A 21,859-nucleotide genomic window follows, 5' to 3' on the forward strand; every position below is an offset into this window, starting at 1 on the left:
TTCCTAGCGGGTCTTTTGCTCTTATTTTTGCGCAGCCCCCTTTTTGGGTTTCCTGCCGAGCTTCTTTTATTTTAAAAGATTTCTTTTTACCCATGATGGCACTTGTCGAGGCCAAGGGAAGGTGCTCCAAGTTGTCACACACTTCCACATAAAAAAAGATGCGGGTTTATTTTTATTAAGACAATCTTAACCTCATTCATGCTTATTCAAACAGGGTTAAAAATAATGTGGTTTAGAATTTTATTGTAAGCAAGAAGAGAAGCAGTAAGAAATAATAAAGAATGATTTTATTATAATCATAGTGGAAACATGTGCCCTATCGAGGCTCGGGGGTCGGGCTGTCCCCGAGGAGTAATCTCTAATAGTCATCAGGTCTATACATCCCTATTGGAAGGAGAAGAGCACTTGATGACGACGACCGGCCTTGACGCTTGTGAACCGGCCTTCCTAAAGATCTGGCTTAAAGAACGTCGAGAAGGATCTTGGTTCCTCTTCGTCCTTTGATCTTTATTAGGGTTGTATCCTAACCCTTGTTTCCCCGGATTATCTTTGATAATGGGTAGCTTTGGAGTCCCTTGGGAGTCCTTGCCAAGTCCTTGTCCGGGCAAGTATCCGTTCTTGGTGAGCATGGAGGCTACCTTCTTCATTTCTCGGGGAAACGTTTCGACATTGGCAATTTCCAATGCTTGGAAGGCGGTTTCTAGAGCTTCCTCTGCTGCATCCACGTAAGGTATGGCAGATGGCTTGCTGATGAGTATGTCATCTTCAGCTTGTACAGTCACCAGCTTGTCATCTACTATGAACTTGACTTTCTGGTGGAGCGTAGAAGGAACAGCTTTCGCATCATGAATCCAAGGTCGGCCGAGGAGACAGCTATATGCGGGAGAAATGTCCATCACTTGAAATTCGACGTTGAAGATGGTGGGTCCAATTTGGATTGGAAGATTGACTTCTCCCACCACTTCTCTTTTAGAACCGTCGAAAGCTCGGACGATCATGTTGCTCGGGCGCATTTGGATTCCCTTGATTGCCACTTGCTCGAGCGTTCTTTTTGGCATTACGTTCAAGGAAGATCCATTATCTACCAAGACTTTAGCGATGTGATACTCCTTGCACTTTACAGAGATGTGCAAGGGCTTGTTGTGATTTGGTCCCCCAGCGGGGATTTCCTCATCGGTGAAAGTGAGGTGATCATTAGCCGTGATGTGACTAACAATCCCCTCAAACTTGTCTTGGGAGATAGTGTGCGACACATATGCCTCGTTCAAGACTTTCAACAGAGCTTGCCGATGCGGTTCGGAGCATAGGATCAACGACAACAGAGTAATCTTTGTTGGCGTCTTATGAAGTTGATCCATGATGGAGTACTCGCTCTGTCGGATATATTTTAATAGCTCATCAGTCTCCTCCTTGGATTCTTTATTTTCCTCGGTTTTTTTCTTTTTCTTTTTCCTTTTCTTTATTCTTGAGAGCTTTATCATGAAGATCATCGGGAGTGTAGATCCTGCCACTCCTAGTCATGCCCCCAAGTCCAGCGATGTTAGAGATATCGCTGTAGGCAGAAGAATGGATGTCGTATATCCACGGCACAGCCTTATTTGATTCGTAGGGGAAAGGTCTTGGAGCAGTGATCCTTAATGGTGTTGGACCTTCCCCTTTATTCGTCTTGATTACCAACAACGGAGTTGATGTGCGCTCGCTTGGCGCGGTTGTTGGCTTACACTTAATAACAAATGGCGTGCGATCCATCTTGAACATACGCATCGATTATTTCTTTCTTTTTATTAATGTTTATTAATGGATTACTAGGAGAGATGTATGAAATGAATGACTCCTAGATCCCTCCCTAATCTATATGCATGATATGAGATGATGATGTTGAATATGCATGCATTGTGTTTATTGAACTAAGCATTATCATGTTTTCGGGATGTCCCTAAGATGATGCATGATATTGCTTGGTTTTGGGTAAATATCATTTTTCTTTGTTTTTTGAATATATATTTTTTTTTTGTATTTTTAGGGTGAAAAGGGAAACTACCTATATGAATGTGATGAAGGTAGATGTTAACACCATGTAATGGAAGATTCTTATTTTTATTTATTCTTATTTAAAAAGGAATAGGAATGTTGTATGTTTAAAGAAATGCAATGTATGCTCAAACAATTTCACATAAACAATGCACAAACAATTCACTCATCCACGAACAGTCACGAGCGAATCACGAGGTAGGGGTATCCTGCAGAAAAGTGCATATTCAAGGTGGTTCTAACTGTTCTCACCGGTCTGAGGCCCCCAAGGTGCCCCCATTATAGGGACCCAATTCCTCTCGTCGTAAGTCGATGGAAAGTTCCAACGCACTGTCGGACTTGAGTTCATGGTTATCACCTTGAGTGATGCTTTCCGAAAACGGTCTACGGGCACCTATAGACCCATTCGACAACCGGCCGTACTAACATCCACTCCCTATGGCTTACCACTCATGCCCCCGGGTATAGAGGGAACTGTTGTGTGCAAAGGTTTGTGTGCAATTTATATTTCAAACAATTGCAGAAACTAAACATACAACAGTTATTAAAGTCATATAAATAAAGCATGTTATCATACAAACAAGGGGTAATGAAGTAATTTTAACTATTATTTGTTAAAAATAATCTGTCACTAAATGGGACTGACTCTCGGAGCAAAATTCCCCAGTGGAGTCGCCATCTGTCGCCACCGGCCCGAAACGGGCTTTCGGCATTCGCGAAGGATGGTTGGACTCTTTTATTTGTTTAAAAATATGGATTGCTAGAATGACTTATTCTCAAACTGAGACCTTGTCAAACGAGCAATTTTATTAAAAGGCTCACCAATCCATGTTAATCCCAAGCGGGACCCTCCATGGATTAGCGGTTTTCATAAAAAGGAAGGGTTCATGGAGTCGCCACCAATGTTTTACTCAAAACATTGGAAAAAGAAGTTTAAGGCAATCGATTCAAAAATCGACTTCGGCCATGACAACCAGAGTCGGGTAAGGGAGTCGGTTACGCGTGGGGAAGGTGTTAGCACCCCACAGCGCCCCTTTCGGGTTCCCTATGACAGATTATTTCTAAAAATAATAGTGCGAAATTACTAAATTACCCCTATTTATTCTAAACAATTATAACTTAACTATCTACATGATGACAGTTAAATATACACACAGAAAGCAGTAAAAGGAAGGTCTTAAGAAGAAACCTTTGAAGCGTGCTTTTATATTCAAGTAAAACTGGGAAGCTTTTTGGCGTTCCCTCGCTCTACAAGCCCGCTCGCTCCCTCCTAGAAAATTTTAACTATGGAAATCCGGAGGATTTCCCTTCGACTCAGTTCGAGACTCAAGCAAAAAGCTCAGAACTCGAGAACTTTGTCGGATCAACTCTCCGAGTGATTTCTAGGCAGAGCACTGCTCAAAAAAACCCAGAATACTCAAGAAGAGGGTTAAAACTCAGTGTAAAAGTGTGGAATGACGTCCAAATGACGTCTTATTTATAGGGAACAGGCGCAATACGGGCCCTGGAGTCAATACGGCCCGTATTGAAGTTTTGAACTACAATACGGCCGTATTGAATTCAGTACGGCCGTATTGAAGTTCAAGAAACCTCAATACAGCCGTATTGAGTTCAGTGCGGCCGTATTGAAGTTCAAGAAACCTCAATACGGCCGTATTGAGTTCAGTGCGGCCGTATTGTAGTTCAAAATGTTCAATACGGCCGTACTGAACTTTTGGGAGGCCGTATTGGGCTTCATTCCCTCCACTTCCTTATTTTGAGCTATTACAAGACCTCTAGACCTACAGAGAATCCTCCTAGGGCCTTCCATGAGTCCTTCTGGCTGACTTTCCTTCAGTCCTCAAGAGTCTTCAAGCTTTATTTCCTACCCGGACAATTTTAGGGGTCTACAATGCATAATCCTCTTGAAGTTCATTGGACTGCTGCAAAGTGGATACTTCGATATTTAAATGGCACCATTGATTATTGTCTACATTTTAACAAAACAAATGATCTTAACATTTATGCTTTATGTGACAGTGATTGGGCCTCTGACCCAAATGACTTGAGGTTAACTTTTGGTTACTGCATGTACTTAGGAAACAATATTGTCTCTTAGACAACAAAGAAATGAAGAGTGATATCCAAGTCTAGTACTGAAGCTAAATTTATATCCTTATCAGTAGTAGCTTCAAAATTTCCTTATATCTAAAACTTGCTCATTGAACTGTAGATTTCCATCACTAGAGTTCCACTAATTTGGTGTGATAATCAAGGAGCTGTGCTTTTATCTGTGAATCCAATTTTACATAGCAAAACCAAACACTTTGAATTGGATTTATGGTATATCCGGGAAAAGGTTGCAAGAGGAGAATTAATTGTTAAACATGTACCAGCTCGTTTTCAAGTTGCAGATTTACTTACCAAGGCACCTTCATCAAGTGCCTTTTTGGAGTTAAGACCCAAACTCAATGTGAAACAAAAATCACATTGAGTTTGCAAGGGGATAATAAGGAGAATGACCAAAATCATAATTTTGTTAGGATTTTGGGGACTTAGTATTATATATAAGTTATTCTCTTTCCTTTGTGTAAGCAGATTTTAGATTCAGCAATAAAAGTATTTTTCAGTTTCTTCCTCTTCTCTCTTCTCCCTAACAAAGGTACATTACAAAATCAAACTACTACAAGTATATTGTATTGCCAAGTCATTGATCAATTGAAGGACTGAAATAAAAACATTTAACGAGACCATATTATTCGTTAGTAAATCATCAACTGACACTCGTGAAAAATATTATTTTATATTGTTATATTCACGTTAATTATGTCAAAACTGACATAATAAAAAATGTGATGACATTTTTGTAAATAATATATGTTCTATTATGTTGATTATAAAATAAATGATTTAGTTTTAGTCATTCTATGTTGAGTAAGGAGACAACTAACTTAAAAATGACTTTCTATATATGTCTATTATTTGTACAATTGACATAAAAGTCGCAACATCCCATCTTCGTAATGGAGAATTACCACAGGAGTTGCACTTTGAAGAGTTTGAGAAGAATTAATAGATTAGATATATTTTATATGCGTTTTTGTTGGGCCTTTCCATTTGTATTAAATTGAGCTTAAGCAATTTTAGTTACTATGTTAACTTGACTTATAATGAGTTTACATGAAAATGATTTATTTTAACTTATCTTTGGGCTTTACTAACCTCTTGGTCCATATTATAATAGGTCAAATGTTGATTTTATAATTAGTTTTCACTCTTTTCGAAAAGAAACTCTACACTTTCTAAGAAAAACAACTCTCTTTAAGTTCTTAAGAGCTACTATTTGTCCTTATTTTTTAATTTCTTAATTCAAAATGACAGATCTTTCTCAACTTATCAATCTTTAGGGATTGTGCTATTTGTAACATTGTGTTCTATGTTGAATGCTTTATATATCGCATATTGTGTTATTTATACGTATAGGTGTTGCTATGTTATTTTGAGGTGTTTTTTAAAATTCCAAGGATTAAGAAATTCTTGAGAATTTAGTTGTTTAGAGTTTCTTCTCTTTTATTGACTTCATATATAGGAGCATTCAGATCCTTCCCCTAAGTAGTGTTTGTGTTGCCTAAATAGATATTCAAGGCTAAGGAACTAAAAATTACAAAGAGAGAAAGAGAGACAGAGACAGAGAGAGAAGTAGTTGTATGAAAGGCGTAGTATTTTTTGGTTTCTTTCCTTCTCCTTGATTTGTAGAGTAATTGAGGAAAAAGAAGCTTGTAGATTAATCTTTTGTGTTGTATACATTATTGTTGTTTTGATCTTGCATATTGGTGGCTTAGGTGTTGAAATGAGGATGATATCCTTTGGTGTGAGGTTTTTTGTTGCTTATGATGGTTTGAAGAAGAATTGACATTCTTGAATTATTAACTAGTTTCTTATGGTGTTTTATTGGTGATATAAGTTGTATGATATGTATAGGTGATGATTCATAAGTTTTATGTTGAGATTATATAGTTTGATGGTTGAATTTGAAGTAAGAAATTAAGTTTTCTTGAGTGAAAACCCTGTTCTCGCTCAACGATCAACATGATACGTTGCCCAAAGCTTATTCATGAGTGAAAAACATGTCCAAAATCTCATTCTCGCTTAGTGACATGATTATTGCCCTGTGAGAATATGACTATGTGGTAGTACTTTAATTTGAGGGCTTGCTTGGCAACACATAATGCGCCCAACGATAGAACCCAAGAATGATATGGTCGCTCAATGAACTCTAGACCACCCAACGACAATCTCAATAGGATTTTGGTCACCCAATGAGCCAAAGCCCATCCTGTTGAATCCTGCCACATAAATGTTTTAATAATGACGAATTATTAGATACAATGAATAATCATAGAAGAGTAATCTCAAAGAGTACTAACAATTCTACTTAATGTGTTGGTTTATGTAGGGAAAATCCAACAGGTGATTGTAATTAGAGTAGTTGCTACTGATCATAGGAAAAATGTCAAAACGTGTGAGGACTAGATGGAGCCCAAGGTTGAATGAATCAAGATAAATCTTTATTTTCAATCTCTCTTAACCTATCTCCTTTACGTGTTTTAATTATTTATCACTACTTATAACCTTTGTATATATATTTATCTGTTATGGATATAACCTGTTAAAGGAGTTTTCAAAGAAAGTATTACTTTTATACCATTAGAAGCATAAGCTTCTAAAGGACTATTTTATAAGAAATAATTTAGAAGCTAACTAAATCTTTTAAAATCCTCATAAGCATCAGCTTTTGAGTATCAAAATTTCACAAAGACTTGAATTTTAAGAAATCCATAATTCAACCCCCTTCTTGTTGGCTAACATTTACTTCAATTGGAATCAAAGCTTGGCTCCTAGAGTTGAATACACCTAACAATGTAGGAGAGAAGATCCTAAGAAAGTAAATGGTTGTTTAACATCCAACAATATTCATTCCAGAGGGTGCTTCAACAAACAAACCTCCAAGTTTTGATGGAAAGGATTATTACTACTAGAAGGATAAGATGAAGCTATTTCTAGACTCAAAGGATGTAGATCTACTTGAGATAGTAGAAAAAGGGTCATACATACCAAAGAAAACTTTGGATACAAGGGTTATTATAGCAAATCCAAAACAAGAATGGAATGTTGAAGAAGAATCCATATACTTGTTGAATGTTAAAGCAAAATTATATTTCACATATGCACTCAATAGATCTGAGTATCATAAAGTGAGAGAATGCACACAAAAAAAGAAATATGGGAAAAGCTCAAAGTAGCACATGAAGTAATAAATCAGGTAAAAGACTCTAAAGTAAACATTTTGACTCACCAATTTGAAATGTTTAAAATCTAAGAACAGGAATCCATAAACATGTATAACAAATTCATTGTTATACTAAACGAGTGAAATGATTTAGGAGAAAAGCACATCACACATAAGAAGATAAAAAGAATCTTAAGAAGTCTACTAAAAATATGGAGACCAAAGATTACAACGATTCAAGAAGCCAAGGATCTAAAGATGCTCTAGATGGATGAGTTGATTGGATCACTCAAAGTACATTAGCAGGAACTGCAAGAAGAATTCCAACCTAAAGGTGCTTGTAAATATTTTTGAATTGATAGGACGCTAAACTAATTGTTGGCCGATTTTTGTGTCAAGAACAACTCCTCTTACAATTGTTGGGTGACCAAACTAATTGTTGGATGATTTTTGTACCAAGAGCAACTTTTCTTACAACCATTGGGTGACCAAACATGACCAATGAGTGATTTTGGCACGAAGTTAACTACTTTTTGAATTGTTTTTAGGGCCTCCTTTAGGCCTCTTTAGAGTGTTTGACACACTATTCCAAGAGCCAATGTGTAAATAGGCTAATCTCATCAATGTAAATAGTTTTGGAAGACAAATATATGAGATTGCTATCTCTTAAGAAAAATTTGTCTCTTTGCTCTTATCAAAGAAGTTGGTTCTAATCAAAAGGATAAACCTTTGTAACGAATCCTTATTGACTCATTTATCCACTTAGATTGTGGTGTTCAATCATTCCTTCTCTATTTTGCATTCTTCCATTTATTGTTGCGCATTACGGATTTTCAATTGTTTGGAATGATGATGCATTTGTTGGAAATGATCGTAATTCTTCTTTTCGTGGATCGGATCATATCAACTTATCTCGCTATTCTATAACTATCATCATAATAAATAAAAAATGAGCACACAAGCTCTAGTTTGTTGCTTGTACATTGCCATATAAATCAACTAGAATAAATGATTTTATTACATACCCATATTATCTTCACCCATTTTTTCTCTTGCTAGTTCTCACTCCTTTATTACATACCCATATATATATATATATATATATATATATATATATATATATATATATATATATATACTCCTTCTTCCTCTACTACCTTTTCACTTCTTCTCTTACCCCCTTACTATGCCTTCTTGATTTTTTTTCCTTGATTAAACCAAAACTAGACAAAAAGGTTTGAGGCAACAAATTCATGTTTATATTGTGTTAAATTTTTAAAAAAATAATTTAACAAAACATAAACTTGTTTCTATAAAAATAATATTAGTAAAAAAATAAAGTTTGAAAGTGGAAACATAGTGCAAGAGGTGTGAATAACAAAGTATTAGACTAAATTATATTTTAGTTCCTCTACTTATTTTTAAAATTTAATTTAATTTTACTAATTTTAAAAGGTTCATTTTGTCCTTTAATTTTTAAAACATGTTCAATGTTACTCTTCTGTCCAAATTAACACCAACAATGTTAATAAAATTAGATGAAAATATAATATTGAACATTTTTTTGAAAATTGGATGACCAAATTGATCATTTTAAAAATAATGGAACCAAATTGAAAATTTTAAAAATAGTAGGACCAAATTGAATAAAAATCTATCAAATATTTTTTTGTCTAGATAAATTTTAAATTTTTTTAGTTACCTTAACAATATCATAAATGACAACAAATTGAGTATCTAGAATTAAAAAGAAAATGATCACAAAATGATGGAATTATTTAATAAAATAAATTATTAAATAGATAAAACCTGATTCAAATTTATCTGGATAAAAAAATATTACATAAATTTTTGTTCAATTTAATCCTCTTATTTATGAAATATTCAATTTGATCATACTATTTTTAAATAATTCAATTTAATCATCAAATTTTTAAAATGATATTCAATGTTGTTTTCCATTCGATTTCATTAATACTTTTAGTATCAATTTAGACTAAAAAATAATATGAAATATTTTTAAAATATTAAAAGATCAAATTAATTCTTAAAAATAAATAGAAGGATAAAAGTATAATTTAGCTAAAAACATTATTACAATTTGGGATGAGATGAAGATTGTATTTTTAAGCCCAATCAATATAATATTTTTTTTTTTGGTGAAGCCCAATCCAAATGTTTGGTATATAAACCTCAATCAATTAAATTAAAACAAAATAGACATATCAAAGCCCCCGGCGAGGATCGAACTCGCGATCTTTCGCTTACGAAGCGAACGCACTACCACTATGCTACGGAGGCTTTGTTGAAAAGCTTCTTACTTAGGCTTTACTTACCCATTTAATAATTTCACTATCACTCGAACCTAATCTTACACCAATCGTTCACCTCGTGCATAGAACAATATTTAACTTAATAAAATAAAGGCTTAAATATGTTTTTTAGTTTCTAAATTTAGGGTAAATCTGTTTTTGGTCCCTTAAATTTAAAATTGTTATTTCTAGTCTCTGTAATTTCAAAAAATCTTATTTTAGTCCTTATATTCAAATTTTGTTAAGAAATTTATCAAACATTATTGCATAAAATCTACCTATTTGTGTCCCTATTAGTGAAAATATCACATTAAATCCAGGTCATATTGCATAACTATCTTAATTAGTCACTTTTAAATATGTTATTGGTGACTTAAAGGACTAAAACAAGATTTTTGAAAATTACAGGGACTAAAAACAACAGTTTTAAATTTGAGGGACCAAAAATAAATTTGTCTTAAATATGAAGGACTAAAAATATATTTAAGCCTAAAATAAAATTCAGGTGATGTACCATAAGTTCTCCGTGGTCAACCACACGTTGGTTCTTCATTGTAGAAACTAGAAAGCACCATGTTTTCATGGTTACAACTTACAAGCTTCTCACCTAAAGACTTCATTATCAAAATTGTTGTTATCTTATTGAATTACAAATTTTTAATAAAATTATTTATTGGAGTATTAGATAATGTAAAATGGCATAAATGAATATCTTTATATGTATTTTTACAGATAAATTTTTATTTATTTTACTGATAAAATATATTTTATGTGTCATAATTTTAGATTTTTTAATTCATTTTAATCTGTTGTAATTTTTAATTTATAGATAAATTATTGTAATTGCATTTTTTTAGTTTCATTTATATTTTTTTCATATCGTATTATCGTGTATTCTACTATTAAGCGCTTCTACGTTTTTTTTTAGGGATTTAGCTCTTACTATATCTTCAAATATTTTAAATCAATCTTTAGAATAAAGTAAAAACAACGTGCTTATGTTATACTTTCATTATGCTAATAAAAATAATTTCTTTACTTTTCAGGGTATAACCCTTTTCAAACACTATTAAGTATTAATAGGTCAAACAAAATTTTCAACTAATAAAAAAAACTAAAAAAATAACTAAAATGACGTGTCAAATGTATCCTTAATACATTAATATACAAAATTGGATATGTTTCACCAATTATGGTTTCTTATCTTATTCTTATTTCATTAGATGGTTTAATGCATGCACAAGTGTGGAAAAGCCCTTGTGATGAGGTAGTCACGTCATTCTTTTCTCTCCACCATTAGATCAAGATTATGAACATGGAAACATTCTGTAATCAAATTGTGCAATGAAAACGTGTTTATGTTATGCATCATTCAGTGGTAAGATCCAAGGTTTATTTTCTAATATTCCTGAGACTTTTACCATGTTCAATGAGTAACGGTTGAAGGTCTATTGCTAATTTCCTCAGTTGCTTGTTTCTAGCTCGGGAAGCTACTAAGTTGTAACGTATTAATGACATGAAAGATAGAGATTATGTCATTAAGAGTCTATTTGAATAAATTTATTCAAAAGTACTTCTAAAAAAAATAAATAATAGACTTATCTATAGATTAAAATTTATAATTAACTTATACATAAATCAATCTTATATATTAAACATAAATTTCTATCTTGTATAAGAATATTTTTAAAAAAATTTATTTGACGAGGAAGTTTTTAAGAATTATATTAATTTTTTTATCTAATTCAATTTTTATTTATCATAATTATTTATAAATTAAATTTTAATATTTTTAAAATAATATGTACTCATACAAAATTTAAATATGATTTATATATTTAAATATAATATTTATTTGTATATATATATAATTTATTATAAACTTTAGTTATATATAATAAATATTTAACTTTTGTATTTGTACGGACTATAATACTAATTAAAGATAAGTTTTTGAAAAAATTAATAAGAGAAAATTTCTACAATAAGTTAATTTTAACTAATGTAGAAACTTATTTTATTTTTCCTACTTATTTTTCTCTTCTAGAAGTACATTTGAAGAAATTTATTCAAACACACCTTAACTAAATTTGGGTGAATAGAGAAGAGACAAGGATGTTTCACATAAGGAACTTTCAGTTTTTATGTATTATGTATGCCATAAACCCATGGTAACTCAAATTTCTTTACACCTTAGCAAAAAAATAAATAATGAAAGCTCTAACAAGCAAACTTATATGCCTTGACAGAAGAAAACTTTATATAAGCAAATGAGAAGAAAATTATATAGATCTAATATCAGTGAGAAAGGGAAGAACTGAACAAACTACTTTCCAAATAGCTTCCTGCGCCTAACTGATGGCTTGAGTCTCAAACCAGCTGACTCACCAATCACAACCTCATCTACTAAGTCCTTAAATATCAGTCTCTCAACATCCAACACAACCCCAGGTAAATAACCATGAAAATCTGTCCAACTTTCTAAGCCATGCATAACATCTTCACACAGAATGCTTTTCAGGCCATCATCTTCATCCTCAAAGCAGCATTCTGGCTTCTTGGCTTGAATCTTTTCAATCTCAAAGCATAGTTCTTTAAGCAGCTTTTGAGCACTCAAGGTTTTCTTTGTCAGTTTGTTGCTGTTCGGCTGAAACCATGGCTCTGGGGAGGAGCCAAATTTTGCACCAAGAATCTCATTCACAGAATCAAAGATTAGTTTCCTGTGAAATTTCTCTTTGTTCAGCTTCATACAAGCATCTTTTCCGGGCCCGGTTTCTTCTTTTGGAAGCAAGCTACTTGCCTTGGTTTGTTCCAAGACAAGGAACAGCTCAGGGTTAATGGGGTGACCCGATGAGTGAAGTTGAAATGTCATCAACTCAGAACTCAGATCTCTCAGTAAGAGGCCTGAAGCTAATAATATTTCAGAGATGTATCTGTGGTCTGGATTTGTGTTTTCACATAGGGAAGCAATGTAATCGATTCTGGCTTCGTCATGACTGGAGTTCAGCCGTCGAAGCTTCTGAACAAGGTGGTCTATGTTCTGTAATTTCTTGCGATTGATCTCGCCGGATCCTGCGCTGTTAAATGAAAGGCTATCTACAGAGTCCCACTGATCTTTAGTCTCATCTTCTTTAGATTCTTGAGCATCATCAGCTGCAGAATTTGATCTTACAGTTAGATAGGTGAAAAAATAATCACATAATTTAGGACAATCATATGGCACATACAAGGAAGATCTATCGGTCAAATCTTCAGGCCAAATTTCAGGACATGCAAATGAAGCAAGGGAGAATGTACAAAGTCAAAGGTTTCATAATGCCATGGCCTATATCAATTTCAATTATTATGTCTGGCGCGAGAGCATTTTTATCTAGCTGGTACTAGTAGTGGTACCAATTCCATTATTGCCTTTGCAGTGATTAATTCTTGGCGTGCATACATTAAAACCAGAAATTCAGGGATCCAATGGAAGCAATATCATGTGTAGGGACAAATGTTACATTAATTTTGATGCACAAGTTCCAATGCAAGCATGATCAACATAGTCCCTCATGAAAGAAAAATTTTCAATCTCCTACTTGAGGAAACATTTTAAAAATAGAAAGGATAAAGTTAGATACAAAATTGCAAGCCATCTTAATGCTGAACTGATTGTGAAACAAGAATTTGTCCTACAACTTATTTAATACGGTCATTAGACATGATCTGGATCTTATCTATTTTATGTTTATTTAAAAGACAAACTTACCTTTTGAATCTTCAGATATCTGCTTTACTGGGGATGGCACATCATCTCTGTACACAGAACCATCAAGAACTGAGATAGGACTTGGATGTTCTGGGGCATCTGTGGCAAGTTCTGCAACTGTCTCATCCTCATCCAACCTTGTAGTTGATTTCTGGAGCAATAAGCAAAATGTACACGTTATCAACTCATAAAGGGAATACGCTATTTGTTAAAATTTAATATTTCATCATGTTGTACTAATCAGAAAGCACGATTATAGAGAGATGAAATTGACACCTACTTTCTGCACTGTCTCTGAAATCAGTTGCTTCACAGCCTTCAAAGATGGGCTTTGGCTGTCATCAATTTCAACAGATTGTAAACTACTTGTAACTTCCATATCCATCTTTGAGTAGACAGTTAAACTGTCTGATTGCAGAGAAATTTCATCCCCTTGGCAACTTAAACTTCTTGAATATGATTCATTGCTTATCTCACTCAGTTGCTCGTCACTATGCTGCAAGTTGAGGGTTTTGGGTCTCAGTTTTCCACCTGGGGAACCCAATTCTGGGGCCTTCTTACCAGATTGTCTTCTTGGTTTGCTTGAATCTGATGGTGGAGCAGGTGGACGAGACCGCTTCTCTAAATCCAACTTCTTCTGTTGCAATCTCGGGCTCACTGATCCTGAGTGCTTCACTGAATTTTGGTTATTTTCTTTGGGAAGTTGTTGAGACCTAGCTTGAGATTGTACTGATCTTGTACTCTTACTACTACCTGCTTTCTTATCAGTGGAACTGGCAGACACATCCCGGTGATTGTTTCTGGGAGACTGATCTTTAGCTACTCGAGTAGCAGATGTACCAGTTTTATTATCTAAACATACACCACCATTCTGGTGTTTCTGGGAACCAGAAAGGCCACTAATTGGAATGACTGAAGAAGCAGGAATGACAGTTTTCTCAACAAGTTTTGCTGGTTTCATTATCACTATTGGGGATTCAAAACCCCTTACTGTGTCAGACCCCTTGAGTGTGGAAGATAGAAAATTGTTTCTCTGAGTGTTTGGTTGCCTTACTGACCTGGTATTCTGAATTTGGTTGGTAGTTTTTGGTTCATAGACACTTTGACTTCCAACAACATTTGGAGCCTCTTCTTCTTTTCTGCTCTCTAATAGCCCCTTTTCTTGCATTGCTTCAAGTATTTGTTTTAGTGCTCTGAGATCTTTTCCAGATTGTTTGAATTCAAGATCCTTCAATCTCTTCTCTATCTCGCTATAAACTGAAGGAAAGGATTCTGGTGCTCTTGCTGAAGCCTTTGAGGTCCTTAAACTCGGTTTCTGGGAGCTTCGATTTCCTTCCTGCTGCTTCCATGGTGCTGGTTCAATGGGAACTCTTGAACTTGAGATGGGTTTCATAACCAGATCAGGATTCTTTCGCCGTGGGGAAGTTGGGTCTTTCAATGAGATTTTCGGAGAATTAGAAATTCGGAGTGGCCTGGTGAGTCCATTTTTTGATGATCTAGGAAACTGGCCATTATCTTGTGCTGAGTAAGCTTCAGTTGAACTTGATTGAGTGTCAACAGCCAAAGAGGAATCTGGTAACGCTTCCAAGCCCATTAATTTAGCCACAACACTAGGTGGACGACTCGGGGTCGCTGAAGATTGTTGTGGGATTGAGAATTTGTCATTTGAGGTGGATGTGCCACTGTAAATGTTCCTTGAGAGGTGACTGGGTTTTGAGTCAGAACTGTAAGTGCGCAACGAGCCTTCCTTACTATCCAGTGAAAGTCTAGGAAGCTCTTTTAGCTTTGGTGTGGATTTAATGGTATCTCGTGATTCAAAAGATAAACGGCTTATTTCTTTTCCTTCATAAGCAAACCAAGGAGCATCCTTTGAAATGGAATGCCAGTGTCCATCTTTTACTTCATGTGATGATCTTGGAGGTTCTTTGGTTTCTGCATGATACCAAGGTGCTTCTCTAAGCTTAGCAAGGACTCGGATCGACTCCTTTAGATCAATAGGCACACTTTGTTTTCCATCTATTCCAACTCTGTAAGATCCATCAACAGATTTAGACATCTGAATAGGTCGCGGTGAATCCCTGTGCTTTGCGGCATTAATGGCAGATTCCTCTTTGGCTGTAGTCTTGACTGAAAAACCTCGCGCTTCCCTGTACATAGAATCCTTCACCACATCCCTCAGGTCAAGGGACTGACATCCAAAATGGGGAGAGATGGTTGGTTGGTTCATAACTACATCTCTTGAAGGAGTTTCAGGAAAAAGAATCCGATCAAATGGGGCATCTGCTTCAGCCTTGCAGTCCAGAGACGACACTGATGATGAACAAGAAGAGAATGATGCTCTTGATGATTCAGTTGAAATTCTTTGCCTTTCATTCACACCCTTGTTTAAGTTGGTATCCTGCAATGAATTCAGTATGCTGCATTATTAGTCCAGTTTCATGTGCACTTTTCATTCTTCATGATAGTTACAAACACATGCATCAGCATTAGAAAGTATCTGTATGTGAATTTCTTTCCAAAAAATACAGAATTCAAATGATTGTGCAGAAGTCCAGGAGATGTTAAATCTTGAAAATAATTCTAAAATCTCAAATATCAACCTTCAACATTTATTTCCAAATATCATAGGAACAGAAAATGCATACTTGCTATGGTAAGCAAAACATTCCTGCCTCAATTTAAAGCCCGATTCAATAAACTTTTAACAGCAAAACAATAAAAAAAAAATTGTAAAAAATGAGGGTGAAAAGAAGGTTCTTACAGTTGATGTTTGTCGATGGTGTATGTTATCAGAATCTCTTTCCAAGCTGCCATCACTGAAATGCGAATTACCTAATGAAAAAAGAAGCATTAGATGGAAGTTGACATATCCTAATGAAAATGAAAACCAACAATAATAATGCAATTGACATGAGCTGACCATTTCACTCAGAGGATCACCGTATACAACACAATAAAGATTCAGATTGAACTTGAAGTTCTCCAAATAATTTATTACAGACATCTTATCCACACCTTGTATTGTAATTGAATACAGAGAAAATTCATAATATCATTTGATACTAAAGTTAAAAAAAAAATCCCAAAACACCCCCCCCCCCCCCCCCTTCCCCCCGGGTCTCCTAACTCTTAAAAGAAAAACCTGAGCATGCAAATGTAATTAACACTGATAATCAATTAGTAGTCAGAATTATCACTAAAGATAACAGCTCAAATGATAAATCATTTCAGAGATTGACAAAGAGAAAAAACAAAAGACAAGAAACACAACTGAATTAGCAGAATTGAACATGTTCCTGTTTAGGGGAATACCAGAAGGAAGCCTCTTCTGGCTAATGCGGCGAGCCGTGATAATATGGTTTCGATCAAAGAGTTGGAAAATCCCAGTCATGCATCCTATCTGCTTCTGCAGATCTGGGTTGTCATCTGCTAAAGAATGCAGGAGCTTTGCTGCCATATCAACCTTTTCTTCTTCAATTGAACTAGACCCTTCACCCTCAACCACCACAATCAATTTTACACCCTCTTCATAAAAGTTGTTTGCTTTAATACTCTTAAATCTACTTACACAATACGCAAAGTGCAAACCCCTTCTGGGAAAAAATAATTATGTTTCTACTACAAATAGAACAATACAGAATCCAGAACTTCACCAGCTCAAAGGGACCATCACCATCCCAAAACAAAATCCATTGTGCTTAAAGATAAACTAAATAAAGTAATAAACCTCCTCTCTTTTCCTTCACCCTTAAATCTTAGTGCATGCCTCAATTTATGCAGTCCTAACCCTGATAATTACAAAAAGAATGAAACAGTTCCCACAGTTCTGTAGTCCCAAAATGGATTCAGAAAGATGCTTTCCCAGTTGCAAGTAAACAATTTCTGGTAAAACTACAGAACACACCCTCCAGCCAATTTCACCAGATTCGGATTCTCACAAACATAAAGTTAACAACTTTATCTCATTGAAACTCATAGTCCAATTCTGGGTTGTCAAAGCATTTCCCCCAACCTCCTCAGCACTTGCAAAAGCCAAGGAAAACTGCAAGGTGAAAGGGAATGCCACAGAAAGCTCTTGAAAGAAAACCTTGTTGGGTTCCTCAAATCAAACCAGACAATGCAGATAAAGAGAGAGAGTAACCAAACACCCTCTTGGACGAAAAATTAGCAGAGGAACAAACAATGGCTTGGAACACAAAAAATGAGACTAATGCCAATGCAAAGTGCAAAGGTGTCTGTCTGAATGTGAGGAAAGAGGGAGATAAGAGAAAAAGGGTCTTTTTTTTAATTTTATTTTTCTTGGGGTATGATAAGAATGTGCAATAACAATCTGGTTAGAGCTGGCACAGAGGTATTCCTTTATTTTAATATTGTTTTTTATGAAATTGTTAATGGGAGGAAGAGGGTGAGAAATGTTTGTGTGGGACCAGTGTCACATATGATCTAATAGATCACAATTCACAAGTCCATGATCCATGTGGGATGAAGATGTGTGGGTGTGGAGCTGTCTGCATGTGCATGTGATATTGTCAGGATAGAATCTAGAGAGAGAAAGAGTGGGTAGGATGTGTGAAACATACAACTTATTTTTTTTTATTTTTTATTTTATTTTTTATTTTTTTATTTTTATAAAAAGTTAAATATGTTTATAAACTTTAAATTTTTGTTTATTTTCACTTTTAAATTCTTGAATACACTTGTATTAATTTTTCAAAAAAATTCAATTTTTACTTTTAATTTTTGAATTTTTTATTAACACTTTTTGTTCTTATTATCAACATTTTCTTTTTCATGAAAAAAAATTAAATTAAAATCAAATAGAATTTATTCTTATTACTTTTTTTCATCTACAATATATAAATTTGAGATCTTATTTAAATGTTAATGGAACTCATAACTCAGTGGTCTGTAACATAAATAAATGAGTCTTCTAATAAAATATTTATAAATTAATTTAAATAATTCAAATAAAAATTTAATGCTTTAATAAAAATTAATATTATATACTAAGAAATTATTTTTTATTCAAATAGTATTGAATTCAATTTTTTAAAATAAAATTTTGATCTGAGTTTTATTATTGAAAAGACGTGATTAAAAAAAGAAATATTAGTCAACCAAGATTTTCTAGTAATCAATAAATATTTTATATAGAAAACATGTTTATAAAATATTATACATTATAAGTAATAAATTGAAATCAAATGAAGGAAGGTACTAACCGTGTGTTTGTATTTGGTTGAAACGTAGAAAATCATGTTTAACTAGCAATAATAAATAAGAATTTTTACATAAACTTACATATAAATATAAAGAGAAGAAAAAATTACGTTTAAAAATAAAAATCAAACACGCACTAATACTTTTTTGATAAATGTATTTTTCTAAACACAAATCTGAAAATGAAACTCCATGTCACATTTTTCTTTTCTTTTGGGTGCTCCGTGTCACATAATTAAATAAGAAAATCATGAGGCACCCATAAAAATAACTTTTTTTTTAAGTAAAACAACTGAATTAGGTGTCACTTTATAATTAATTTAAGTGAAAAAAGAAAAGTTAGAAGCAAACAAAAAGGATGCTTCTTCTTCTCTCCTTTTATTTATTACTTGTTACCTGCTGCAAAGTGCAAAGTCCAACCTTTCCTTTTCAAACAGTTGTCAGCTACTGAATCACTCTTACACCTTTTCACCATTTCTATCCAATGGCTTATACTTGCTCACGGCTCAATCCCATTTTCATCAGCAAAAATTATTTATACATATATACAATATATAATACATATATGTATATATATTTTTATTATTATTATTTCTAGTACCCTTTTCACTATACTCAAGAGTTGATACATATAGATGAAGACAACTTTGGATAATTAATAATATAATAATTCCCACTATAGAGAGAGGGCACGATTTTAATATCTTAACAAGCTGAAAATAGTACTCATGGCACCGTAATTTTTGCTAATTTTTAAAGAATTTTTATTTGTGACAATGATCAAATACAAAATTTTCCATTAAATGCAAAGTTCTTGCATGTGACAAAGATTAAATACAAAATTTTTATATGTCGACCCATTGAAATAGTTGCAAAAATAAGTGCCAAACCTATTTGTGGGGGTGGGGTGGGGAAGAATTTCTTTCATTCTTAAAGATATTGCAATTAATTAATTAATTCCTCAATATATTATAGTTTGGAGGGATTGTAGTACAATAGGGAATGCTTAATGAAGAAGTATTACTCACGTCAAACTACTTATTTTACAAACATTCACACATTCACTGTTTTTTTTTTTGTGAAAAAAAGACAAATGTTTGTTAATATTCTGACTTGGATTAGATTGTTAAATTAACAAAATTCTTGTAAGTTACATGATACATGCTATAACGTGATTCTCTCTCAGGGTTTCTGTATTTTTTGTGATGCCAGCCAATAAAATTTATTGTCGTTGATGAGTTTATTCATCATTAAAACACACGTCACCATACATGGAGGCCATTATTCTCTATACCAAAAAGTCCTAAAGCAGCCTCAGCTAACACCATGTATTTAATTCCACAATGATGTTGACCGTTGAATATGTATGCACACACGCTCGTATTATATTATATACATATATATCATTTTATATTTAACACTATATATGCTTAATTATCAACATTATAAGTGTCATAATTCACATATAATTGTCTCTTAAGAATGATAAGTGGGTTCAATAATCATTAGTATGAAAAAATTTGGTGGAAGAGATTCGTCGTGAAATAAATCTATTGTATTTAGAGTGTAAAGGGAATATAGTTAAAAGCCCATTAAGCTCATAGACTTACACAAAAAAAAAAACACATATCATATATACTCTGTAATGACTTTGTAACCGGGTGCAATATACGTCTCTCTTTCCTCTCTTTCTCTTTTTTCTCTTCTCTCTTCTCTCTTCTCTGATCCTTACATGGTATCAAGAGCAATAAGATCTTGGGGCAAACAATGAACTCTTCAACAGCTTCCACAATCCAAACAATCGTACCTGTCTCAGTCAAACTTGATGATGAAAACTTCCTCACATGGATGATGTAGGCTTCAGGCACCATCAAATCCTTCAAGTTACAACAATTCATCGATTTTTCTTCTCATGGTGGCATCCCTAACAAATTCAAAGTTAACGACACTATGGCTCTTAGTAAGATTTCTGACGATTATGCCAATTGGGAGCAACAAGATCAAATCGTATATACCTGGCTTCTTGCTTCAATGTCTCCTACTCTTCATGTTCGTATGGTGGGTTGCAACCATGCTCACCAAATCTGGAAATCCCTCCACACATACTTTGAATCTCAAACCCGCGCAAAGGTATGTCAATTGAAAACCCAACTCAAAGGTATTCGTAAAACTGATTCTCTCAACAATTATCTTTTATCAATCAAGAAAATTGTTGATACCCTAGCCTCTGTTGGATCCCCAATTGACCCATCTGAACACATCTCCATCATTCTTGATGGGCTTTCAAGTGAATACAACTCTCTTGTTACCTCTATTATTTCCCGCACTGACCCCTATACCGTTACCGAGATTGAAACTCTCCTAGCTACCCTTGAAAGTCGCTTGGAGAGACAAAAGAAAGAAGAATCTGATAGTTTTGCAATGCAATCTCTTCAAGCAAATATGGCTCAATTTCAAAATCGATTTGGCAAGAATCAAGAATTTAGGTTTTATAGCAAGAATCCATAAAATTTTCGTGGAGGAAGCAATCACAGAGGTCGTGGCAAAGGTTTTGGCAGAAACAATGGTCGTGGCTATCATAAGGTGCAATGTTAAGTTTGTCAAAAACCTGGTCACACAGCTCTCCAGTGCTACCATAGATTTAATGTGAATTTTCAAAATGATAATCCAATTTTTCAACAACAAAGTCCCTACTCAGAGTCTCAAAACAAGGTGATGAACGCTGAGGCTAATCTTGATGACCACCCAAATATGTCAGCATTAATGGCTGTTCCAGAAACATGATATGATCTATCTTGGTACCCGGATACCGGGGCAACAAACCATGTCACCCCTGATGCATCCAACCTCATGGGTAAGACACCCTACAAAGGTGAGGCCAAGCTGAAAATGGCAAATGGAGATTCTTCCTCCATACAATACATTGGTAATTCTTATTTCTATCCTTCTAAGTCAGCTAAGCCTTTATTTTTGAATCAGTTAATGCATATGCCATCTGTTTCCAAAAACCTGCTTAGTGTGTCTCAATTTGCTAGAGATAATAAGGTGTTTTTTGAATTTCACCCTAATACATGCAATATCAAATGCCAGGAAACTAGAGATGTTCTCATGAAGGGCTATTTCCGCAATGGTCTCTATGCTTTTGATGATCTCAACATTGTGAATACTAAGTTTGTGCCAACATGTAACTCACTAATTAGTGGTTTAAACAGTAGTAATAAGGAAGACTTATATAGAATTTGGCATGGCAGGTTAGGACATGCAAATGTAAGAAGTGTT

The 21,859-nt window shown here is 34.2% G+C and overlaps 1 protein-coding gene and 1 non-coding gene across 2 annotated transcripts; both read right to left on the reverse strand.

Annotated features, from left to right (window-relative positions):
• Window positions 1-9,529: 9,529 nt before the first annotated feature.
• Window positions 9,530-9,601, reverse strand: TRNAT-CGU (transfer RNA threonine (anticodon CGU)). The gene has a single exon. It is a non-coding gene; the product is annotated as a tRNA-Thr (tRNA).
• Window positions 9,602-11,730: 2,129 nt separating this feature from the next.
• Window positions 11,731-17,700, reverse strand: LOC109793208 (protein LONGIFOLIA 2). Its single transcript, XM_020352674.3, has 5 exons — window positions 16,673-17,700; window positions 16,122-16,192; window positions 13,641-15,758; window positions 13,361-13,511; window positions 11,731-12,765 (listed from the first exon to the last, which is right to left on the reverse strand). The coding sequence occupies exons 1-5, from the start codon at window positions 16,815-16,817 to the stop codon at window positions 11,939-11,941; spliced, it is 3,312 nt and encodes a 1,103-aa protein (XP_020208263.1). The 5' UTR covers window positions 16,818-17,700; the 3' UTR covers window positions 11,731-11,938.
• Window positions 17,701-21,859: the final 4,159 nt, after the last annotated feature.

Source organism: Cajanus cajan, chromosome 6 (genome assembly GCF_000230855.2).
Source record: "Cajanus cajan strain Asha chromosome 6, NIPB_CcT2T_4, whole genome shotgun sequence".
Classification (NCBI taxonomy): domain Eukaryota; kingdom Viridiplantae; phylum Streptophyta; class Magnoliopsida; order Fabales; family Fabaceae; genus Cajanus; species Cajanus cajan.

What these genes read in the sequence shown, in the direction of transcription:
- LOC109793208 (XM_020352674.3), bottom strand. Translation starts at nt 16,817, where the DNA reads ATGGCAGCAAAGCTCCTGCATTCTTTAGCAGATGACAACCCAGATCTG. An exon ending in ACCATCGACAAACATCAACT is followed by an intron (nt 15,759 to 16,121) that starts GTAAGAACCTTC and finishes AATTCATTGCAG; the next exon opens with GATACCAACTTAAACAAGGG. An exon ending in TTTCAGAGACAGTGCAGAAA is followed by an intron (nt 13,512 to 13,640) that starts GTAGGTGTCAAT and finishes TTATTGCTCCAG; the next exon opens with AAATCAACTACAAGGTTGGA.